We start from the raw sequence: 10,704 nt of genomic DNA, 5'->3' as shown, positions 1-10,704 counted from the left end.
CATGGCACACGATTATTTGCTTGAATGAAAATGTTGGAGCATGCGCAAATGATAAACTCGAGAAAATATTATGACTCTTACTTTGGTGACGAATTGTCAGTGAAAGTATCTTCGTGCTCTGCTCTTCTCGTTCTGTTTTATGTTTGTCAAAAATTTCAGTTTGTGCAATAAGCTTTCTATATTTAGATTCGTGTTGAGTGGGTTGCACTGAAGATTTTGGTAAGTAACTTGTCTTTATAACAATATATTTTTACTATTGTCAATATTATTCTGCTTATGAAAAAATGATTTCACATGTGCAGTTGCCAGCAATGAAAGTGTCATTTGTATCATGGATCTAAATAAAACAATTAGCCTACTGCAAGTTGATAGAATGCAATCAGCCATTGAGTGCAAATGTAGACACATAAAATCTGTTTTTAGCAAGTGAAATGTCTTTGTCAGAAGCTGATGTCTTCTACAACCAAATGATTAAATCTAACAATGAAAATGTCTCAATGAAAATTAACCAAGCAAGTTTGATATTTTCAGGGTATTTTTGTTGGTATTGTCTTTGTTAGTTATTAATTTGTTTAGCAGAGAGTTTCACATTCTGCAATTCAGGAAACGTCTTCCTGGATTGCAAATTTCTAATAGCTACCTCTAGTGTTTCAAAGATTAACATCAAGATTGTATAAGAGTAATATCCTATTTTTTCAGATTTACATTTGTTTACTTAGTTGGCTTAATAAAAATAATTTAATCCAATTAAACAATATTTTATATGAAATATGGTGATATCTTGAACCATGGAACATTAGGTCAAAAGGGCCTGATTAAGCTACAGTGTCAAAGGTTGTTCAGCTTAAATATATTATAAAAGTCTGACATGAGGTGATATGACTGGAGTGTTCAATTCAATTCATTTTCATTTCTATAGCGCTTTTACAATAGATTGTGTCAAAGCAGCTTAACATAGAAGTTCTAGTAAATTGAAACTGTCAGTTTATATTTTTGACAAAGCCAGCAGGGTAAATCATTTACCAAATGATAAATTACAGTTCAATCGCCTCACAGCAAAAAGTTTGCTGGTTCGAGCCTCGGCTGGGTCAGTTGGCATTTCTGTGTGGAGTTTACATGTTCTAACCGTGTTCGCGTGAGTTTCCTCTGGGTGCTTCGGTTTCCCCCACAAGTCCAAAGACATGCGCTATAGGTGAATTGGGTAAGCTAAATTGTCTGTAGTGTATGTGTGTGAATGGGTGTGTGGATGGATGATTGGATGTTTCCCAGATTGGATAAGTTGGTGGTTTATTCCGCTGTGGCGACCCCAGATTAATAAAGGGACTTAGCCAAAAAGAAAATGAATGAATAAATCGATAAAATACAGTTTATATCAATATGAAACATCCTGTTATGACATATATTAAAACAAATTAAATAAATGAATGATTTTTTTTCATTTGTTGCTAGTTTTTATGGCTTATACCTCTTCAGTTATTGATGTTATTTTTCTTTAGATGGCTACATTTGAAGACTATTGTGTAATAACCCAAGATGACCTGGATGATATTAAAGATTCAATATCTACTCAGGATCTCCCATCAGCAGTAAACACCATCAAAGAGTATCTCAAGCAGCAAGATATTGGTGAGTGACTGGAGAGTCTGATTCTGGAAAGTCCACATTTGTCATTGCACTTAGAGGTTTAGGAGATGAAGACGAGGGCTCTGCTGAAACTGGCCCCGTAGAAACCACTATGGAGCCTGAAGCTTATATTCACCCGAAATACCACAATGTGAAAATCTGGGATCTTCCTGGCATTGGAACACCAAATTTCAAAGCTGATGAGTATCTTGAGTTGGTTGAGTTTAACCGCTATGGTTTTTTCATTATCATTGCTTCAGATCGGTTCAGAGAATGCCACACTCATCTGGCCAAAGAGATCATGAGGATGGGGAAGAAGTTTTTATTTGTTTGCTCCAAGATTGATGCAAGCATTAAAGCTGAGAAGAAGAAGAAGAACTTTGACCCAAAAAAGACTTCCATCCGCAAGGACTGTATAAATGGTTAGTTTATTCATTTTTCATGAGCAATGTAGAGACCTATATACATATTGTTTTAAAAATCATTGTATTGAACAAATATAATATTCTCATGTAGAAACAATGATGATATTATGAATTAATCTGAGACTTTTATTTATACATTGTCATGACATGTTACTTCTTTAATGAAGTATATTCTGTCTTTGATAGGTCTGAGAAAGATTGGTATCGAGGATTCCATTGTATTCCTGATCTCAAGCTGGGAGCTTGGCAAGTATGATTTAAATCTGCTGCAGGACAGAATGGAGAAAGAGCTTCCACAGCATAAGAGACGTGTGCTGATGCTGGCTTTACCAAATATCACACTGGAGATTAATGAGAAGAAGAAGAAAGCTCTTGAGGAAATCATTGGAAAAGTTTCCTTTCTGTCTGCTTGTGTTGCTCTTTTCCCCCTTCCTGGTCTTTCCATCACTGCAGACATAGCCATCATAGCAGAAGTGCTGAGAAAGTACTACAGTGCATTTGGTCTGGATGATCCATCCCTGCAGAAACTCTGTGAATGATCGGGGAAAACCGTAGAGGAACTGAAGAATCTGATGAAGTCTCCTCTGCATCATGGGATCAACCCTAGTTCAATATTAACCTTGCTGGGTGCTGCCTCTGTTCTTATATCAGAAGATGCTGTTGAGTTACTTGTGAGCTTCATACCCATTATTGGCTATGTGGTGGCAGTACGACTCTCTTATTTGACCGTCTCAAGAATGCTAAAGAAAGCTCTGAATGAAATAGCAGAAGATGCTAGGAATGTTTTAATGGCTTCACTAGAGACTGAAGTATAAAGTCTGAAGTTGGCAGTCACCATTTATTACTGATTTTGTGGTATTCAGACTAATTTATTTCACACAATTTCCGTTAAATTTGAAGAGTAATAAAAACAAGCAATATATGTAATGATGTAACTGTTTTTTTGATTGATTGAAGGGTATTACAGTAAATATTAGAATTTCTTAGTTTGGCAAACTGTTTTATATTGTACATTTTGCAGCTTTCAAATCTAAATGAAATTAATTTGCATTAAATATTATAAAAGAATGCTTTTATATTTTTAGAGGAAATATATTGCATTCAATTTGTATAGGTAGTACAATATTGCTAGAGGAGGATAGTTTCAAATAAGTGTAGTTTATCTGGATGTCTATAGACTTGAAGAATGATCCCCTACAGTGTCTAAAAAAAGTAAAAAAAAAAAAAAAAAAAAGAAAGCAGTGCTGCACTTGATGACTAAAGTCTTTATAATTTTATCATTTTTTGACAATTGCTTTAACAATGATTTTGCCTTATAGGTTTTGTATTAGTTTAGTCAGTTGAATAATAAAATTAAATGTCATGATTGAATGTGCTTCATACATTGGCTGGATTAAAGGGATGGAATTTCTGGTTTCACTAGTAAAATTGCTTTTGGTGCTGGGAATGCTTGCTTGAAATCTATTTTTATCCATGGGTGAAGTTGCTTAAAGACTTCATTGTGAAACAGTGAATTTCATGTTTGTAAAAAATACAACAGTACTTATATTTGTTTTGTATCACTCTGAAGCATATAGGTAAGGTTGTTCAATTGTATTAAATATTTTTTTAATCCTGTTAAGGAACTGGGAATCATGATTGTTCAACACAATTTATTTGTTTGGCAAGTTAGCATGTTGCTAATAATGACAGGGCAATGTGTGGCCGTACAAGAAATAAAAAACTTAAAAAAAGTTATTAATTTAAATATAGGCACTCTGGCTTTGTGTTAAAAAAAGAACCCAACTTTTTCTTATTTATTATTCAAATATTAGTTTCATGATAACTTTTACATAATATAAGCTATAGGTTGTATTAAGTGTGATATTTTTCAGTTATACATTTCTTTCATGTATTAAAAAGGTTTATCACCTCTTCAATAGCCCTCAACATTTCAAAACCAAGCATTCATTTAATCATTCTAAGATTTAATCTACCAATTTACTATACTTTGGTTTGACGATATTATCTCTACCAAACTGTCTCACTGCTATTTTATTGTGGGTTCAAAGCATTTTTCTCAGAATACCTGTCGCTTTAGAAAACAGCAAAAAAAAAAACAAGTGCATCAACTAAGACTAAATCCCAATTCTATTTTTGTACCCCTACCCCTTCCCTTTCCCCTTTCCCTTGGCCCTAACAACTGAGGGTTAAGGAGAAGGGCTTCAAAATTTACCCCTAAGAATTGGGACAGCACTACAGCACCTGCACACGTCATCATATGTCATCGCGATCTCTTGCTTCATGTGAGATTAGACGATCGCGACTGCTGTAGTTATTCCAGTTGTGCTATTTTTTGGTATTTATCTTTAGGAAATCACTGAAGGCATATTTTATGTTATCATAACGATCTAATGTGGCAATAAGATCGTAATGTACTGTGTATTTACACAGTGGCCACATTCATCTATGTAAAAACACAAACAAAACATTAACATTATAGCAGACACTGTAAAAGGCAAATTCTCAGCCACTAGACATTACTGACAGGGTATTTCAGTGTCATTGAATGACAGAATGTTGTGGGGCTGCTGTACAGGAGTTATTAATAGGGATTATAGATCGTGAAATTTAGTGGGGTTTTTTAGCGTTTTTTTTTTTAAAACATGAACACGGTTATGAATATATTAAAACATGTTTGTTTGGCATAAAATTTCGTAAAAATTACAAAAATACAAATTTGTGGATCTCCTTACTTCCGGGTTCATCAATACTGTCATTGTGGCTGGAGTATTCTAAGAAATTTTCTTACCCCTTGGTTTCGAGTGTGGTCCTGAAAAATCTTCGTTCCAAGGGGTATTCACCCCTTCCCCTTAGCCCTACGCCTTCAAGCTAAAGAGAATTGAGACACCCCTACCCCTTGGCATGCACGTACAAAATGAGGGGTAGGGGTAAGGGGAAGGGCTAAGGGGTAGAATTGGGATTGGCCCTAAGTCTCTGTGTGACTCATGCATTCAGCAAATGGCCACAGTGCGGTGCTGTAGGCAAAACACATACACCAGACTTCAGAATTCCTTTAAATGCAAAAAAAAAAATATGTTGTGAAAATTACAAATGAATTAATAATACTATTCTCCAATATTATATTGACTTATTTTTATTTCTCTGATTTAGTATGAATTCAGTGGGTGTGAATGTTATTGAAACTGTTGCTCTGGGGAGACCCTTCCAACTTGGGATGCTGTATGACTGCAGAAAAGATGCACTAGTGCCAGGTATGCACAAAAACATTATAATAACGTGACAGAGAAATAACACAGAGTAAAATTAAAAACTGACTTTGTGTTTATATATATATATATATATATATATATATATATATATATATATATATATATATATATATATATATATATACATATGAGCAATATCACACGAGTAGCAGTGCGATGTGGCTGTATATCAGCACTGGTGGGAGGCGGGCATTGCCTCAAAGCGTGCCTTAGTGTCCCACAAGTGATGATATACAGCCACATCGCACTACTACTTGTGTGATATTGCATTTATACAACAGTTCGACAGCATAATAGTGTATATTTAAAAGAGAATCAAACACGAGAGTCTAAAAACCCTTTTGTAAGAAGAACTACTTTCTTTCACCAGCATTGATGGCACTGCATAGTTGCAATCCAAACAACTTCTCGCCTAAAAAAACCTAAAAAGTACATTATGTTGTCCAACAGCTGCAATATTTGTCAAACTGTAGTGAGTTTTTTGATCTGCTGTCACTCTGTGGACGGAGTAATACAGAAGAGTGAGGAGGCTGTAGGAGTTCTGATATTGCAGAATATCGCACTTCTATCAGCCAATCAGAGAGAACCAGACAAAACTGTTGCGTATATATATATATATATATATATATATATATATATATATATATATATATATATATATATGCAGGGGCGTTGCTAGACATAAAGCTCTACTGGGGCACAGCTCCCTCTCAAAAAAAAAAACAAAACAACATAATAAAATAAATAAATAAATAAATATATTATAGTTGAAGATTTTTTTTTCTATTTTAAATATTTCCCAAATGATGTTTAACAGAGCAAGGACATTTTCACAGTATGACTGATAATATATTTTCTTCTGGAGTAAGTCTTATTTATTTATTTTTTCGGCTAGAATAAAAGCAGTTTTTAATTTTTTTAAAAACATTTTAAGGTCAATATTATTAGCCCCTTCAAGCTATTTTTTTCCCGATAGTCTACAGAACAAACCATTGTTATACAATAACTTGCCTAATTACCCTGACCTGCCTAATCAACGTGATTAACCTAGTTAAACTTTTAAATGTCACTTTAAGCTGTATAGAAGTGTCTTGAAAAATATCTAGTCAAATATTATTTGCTGTCATCATGGCAAAGATAAAATAAATCAACTATTATGTTTAGAAATGTGTTGAAAAAAATCTTCTTTCTGTTAAACAGAAATTGGGGAACAAAATAAACAGTGGGGCTAATAATTCAGGGGGCCTAATAATACTGACTTCAACTGTTTGTGTTTGTGTGGTATTATACAATTGAAGAGTTTCGTTGCAAAACGAGATATATCTATTTTGAGAAATGTTGGTTATTTGACATTATTAAGACATCAACAGTGAAGTTTATTCACAATTTTTACAAATCCAGGATATTTTTATTTAACTTTATGTCCATAAATAGTTCATAAACAAGTCAAAAACCATACCAAAATGCAACATATTTATCTTGTCAAACATCTTAAATTGGTTAAAAAAACAATACATCATAATTATATGGAATAGTATATACAAAGATTGATTAATAACAACAAGATTCTGAGTTAGTTTTGGCCAGAACGTGCACAACACAACATAACATAATTTTTTATTATTATTTTTTTTTTTTGAAAAACGCTATATATCGACCTTAGGCAATATTTCACTACTGTAATACCAATAAGAAAAGCTTGTGAATCAATGTTTTGTTTAATAAGTTAGATTAAGTTAGTTAGATAAATGACTTGTTGATGGTTACAGAAAGAGTGGAGGCTCCTTCCACACCGCTACTGAAAACCAAACCTGTATGATCAGAGCGGGCGGAGCCGCAGTGTCACAGTTCTTGCCTCTGTTGCACAGAGTCCGCGACACAATATCGTCTCTCCCCGTCATATTTAATGAATTATTTCACTGTAATAATAATAATCATCATCATCATCAGGGCTTGACCAGCCACTGTGGCTATTGTTGCGTTCTGTTTTGTTACAATTCAGCCTCGTAACAATTCAGTTGTTGGTGTTACGTGACTACGCGTCCTCCAGAGGCTGCATTGGTTCAGTTAAGGTTCTTAAAAATAAGGTGAGTATAATTACACGTCTGCTTTGTTGTAGCCATAGAGTGTTTTTCGCTGGGGTTGCTACTGTATACTACACGGGTACTGCAGCAAGAGTGATTACGCTCTGCGGTGCAGTATTTTTGTTCCACGAGTGTGTCTGTTGAATATATTACTGTGTGGTGAATCAGTTCCTCTGCGTTGTTGTAGCTGTTCAGGGTGTGTTCGCCCAGGGGCGCTATTGGACTGTGTTGTAATTTCTTACAACAGTATATTAAGAGTGACTGCTCTTTTGTCAGTTCTTGTGATTCACAGATTATAGAGCTTTTTCACTTGATTTAAAAAAAAGAAAGATAAAATAAATAAATAAAAACAGAGTGTTTTTCTCTCAGCTTTATAAAAATAAATAAATAAAAGGCTAGTGTTTTTCGCTCGGCTTTAAAATAATAATCCTTGAGTGTTTTTTGCTCTGCTACAAAGGAAAAATCATCTCAATTATGCACATTGTGCATGGCTATTATGCAAAAGGATGATGGTCATGATTGCTGCCCATCCTGCTTGGGTTTGGAACACCTGAAACAGGGTCTCACAGACGATGCCTGCATGAATTGCAGAGTTTTGTCTTGGGAAAGGAGGACTTCAAGAATAGCTTCGGTGGAAGGGCTGTTGGTTGAAGTGCCGCCAACACCACCCTCACCACGTAAAATGATAATTAAACGAAAGCATACTGTGGATGCAGGTGCTATTTTGAGTAAAAGATCAAAGGATCCATTAGCTAAGAAGATGGATGTGTTAACTGCTGAGTTTGCCCAAATTAAGTCACTTATTAAGAATTTACAATCGGGATTGAAGCTAGTTTCATCAGTTGAAAACCCAACTTTACAGTTACCTGTTTCTGATGCTATATTGATGGCTGCTTCTGAAAGCCAGTTTTTCGAGGAAGATGAAAGTGAAATTACTGCAGAAAATCAGTCTCAGCTGCAGAAAATCAGTCTCAGCTCTCTTTAGATGAATCTCATGATACTGGTGGATCTGCGGAAAGCTCTCAGTCAGAGCAAAAAGTAGTGAAACGAGCACTTCGGGCAGCATTGGCCCACCTGGGTCTTGATACAGCCCCATCAGCAGCCCCACCAACTTCGGCTTTCTTTAGGGGGATGGTTCAACCATCTGCTCTCACTATTCCACCATCAAAGGATTATATTGAGAAACTACATAAATGTTGGGCTAATCCAAAGTCACTGACCCACCATACAAGTGCCAGCAGGGCCTTGGCTGCGATGCAAGATGCAGATATTTTTGGGCTGGGTCAGATGCTTAAGGTTGATCCTATCATTGCTTCTTTTGTTCTTTCTCCAGATGAGGTTGTGAAACCTAATGTCGGCTGCCCAAGGCCTCAGTGTCGTATTACAGATGATCTTCTTATACAGGCATATAACACTGCGGCGCGTATGGGTCACATTGGCAACTCTCTCTCTCATCTTGTATTAGCAATGTCTCAATCTCTGCAATCAGCTGAGAGAGACACTATAGTCCAAGACTTCAGTGATGCTACTTTACAATCAGTAGCTATCATGTCAAGAGAACTGGGTAGGCTTTTGTCAACACTCACACAAGCACGACGACAGGTCTGGTTTGCTCAATCACCTCTGTCTGAGTCCTGTAGGAAGACTCTGAGAGACTTACCAGTAGTTCCTGGACAGATTTTTGGCCCAGCAGCTCAACAGACATTAGAAAGTAGAGCACAGGCCAATCAGACAGCAATATGCAGACCTGAGGAGAGGTCCATCAACTCGCTTGCAGTACAGGCAGACCCCTAGGTGCAATGAAGCACCATAATTTCAAACTCCTACAAACCCAGCAGGTGTCCTTAGAAGCCAGCCTCAGCACTTGGAAAGGTTTCATGGGGTAGAACGATCCGTTCAGTGACCTTGAGGATAGGCCGACAATCTTTTCAGGCCCTGAGGGGCAGAGCACCAACCCAGCAACCTTCCAGGAATGTAAAGGCCAGAGACGCAGGACCTGAAGGTCTGCGGCCGTCTGTCGGACGTTTTTCCTATCAGCAGCTCAAGTACTGGGAGACAACAACCTCAGACACTTGGGTTTTAGCAACTTTAATTCAGGGATTCAAGTTGCAGTTCCGACGGCGGCCTCCCACTTTCAGAGGGGTCAGAATGAATACAGTCTCAGACCCCAACAGCACAAACGCCTTAAAACTGGAAATCAAAAAATTACTACATAAAGAAGCGATCGAGCCAGTAAAATTGTCAGAACGGCTTAATGGGTTCTATTCAATATACTTTGTCGTCCCAAAAAAAGATGGTGGAGTGAAACCTATTCTCGATCTTCGGTCTCTCAACAAGTTTCTCAAGGTATTACCCTTTCATAACAGATGTTCTCCAGTCAGTCAGACAAGGACAATAGTTCACCACAATAGACTTAAAGGATGCTTACTTCCATATTACGATCACCCCACAGCACAGACCGTTCTTAAGGTTTGCATTCCAAGAACAGGTGTATCAGTTCCGGGTACTTCCATTCAGGCTGTCTCTATCACCAAGGGTCTTCACCAGGTGCGTTGCAGCAGCACTTGCCCCAATGCAAGCCAAAGGATTACAAATACTTGCATATCTGGACGACTGGCTTCTTTGCTCTCAATCTCAGGAGCAGGCAGTGGTAGATGCTGCTCAGTTGCTTTTCCACATCGCCCAACTGAGCCTGGAAGTGAACTTCAACAAGAGCCAGTTAACTCCAACTCAGTCCATAAAGTACATTGGGGTTGAACTGGACTCCCAATTGATGATAGCCTTCCCAACAGAACAGCGGTGAGATGCTATTCTGCTTCTCATTCAACGTTTTCGAAACCAAACCAAGCTACCATTCAGGTGCTTTCTCAGACACATGGGTATGCTGGCAGCAGCAGCTACGGTCATACCACTGGGCCTACTCTCACTTCGTCCCTTTCAGAGATGGGTGAACGGATTGCACCTAGATCTCAGGAGACACAGGAACGCAATGGTCAAAGTAACACCGAAAGGCTTTCTCACATTGCAACCATGGAGGAACAGAAGCTTATCTAAAACAAGGAGTTGCTCTGGGCAGGATTCAATCTCCTCGGGAGAGAGTCCGGACCGATGCTTCTCTTTCAGGCTGGGGGGCAGTCTGGAAGCACAGAATAATCAGAGGGGGTTGAAACTCCCAGCAAAAAGGAGAGAACATAAACACCCTGGAACTACGGGCAGTGATGCTGGCATTGAAGCACTTTGCTATGAATCTGTTAGGCAGGCATGTTCTTGTCAAGTCAGATAATACTTCAATTATTTACT

General features: G+C 37.3%; 1 protein-coding gene across 1 annotated transcript; it reads left to right on the top strand.

Annotated features, from left to right (window-relative positions):
* Positions 1–1,496: 1,496 nt before the first annotated feature.
* irgf1 (immunity-related GTPase family, f1) lies at positions 1,497–2,863 on the top strand. Its single transcript, XM_056479074.1, is given in 3 exon segments — positions 1,497–1,629; positions 1,632–2,045; positions 2,235–2,863. Coding segments are annotated over 3 exon segments (1,176 nt in total).
* The last annotated feature ends 7,841 nt before the right edge of the window (positions 2,864–10,704 follow it).

This window comes from Danio aesculapii, chromosome 19 (assembly GCF_903798145.1).
Source record: "Danio aesculapii chromosome 19, fDanAes4.1, whole genome shotgun sequence".
Lineage (NCBI taxonomy): Eukaryota > Metazoa > Chordata > Actinopteri > Cypriniformes > Danionidae > Danio > Danio aesculapii.
This window is presented reverse-complemented; position numbering and strand designations above follow the sequence as displayed.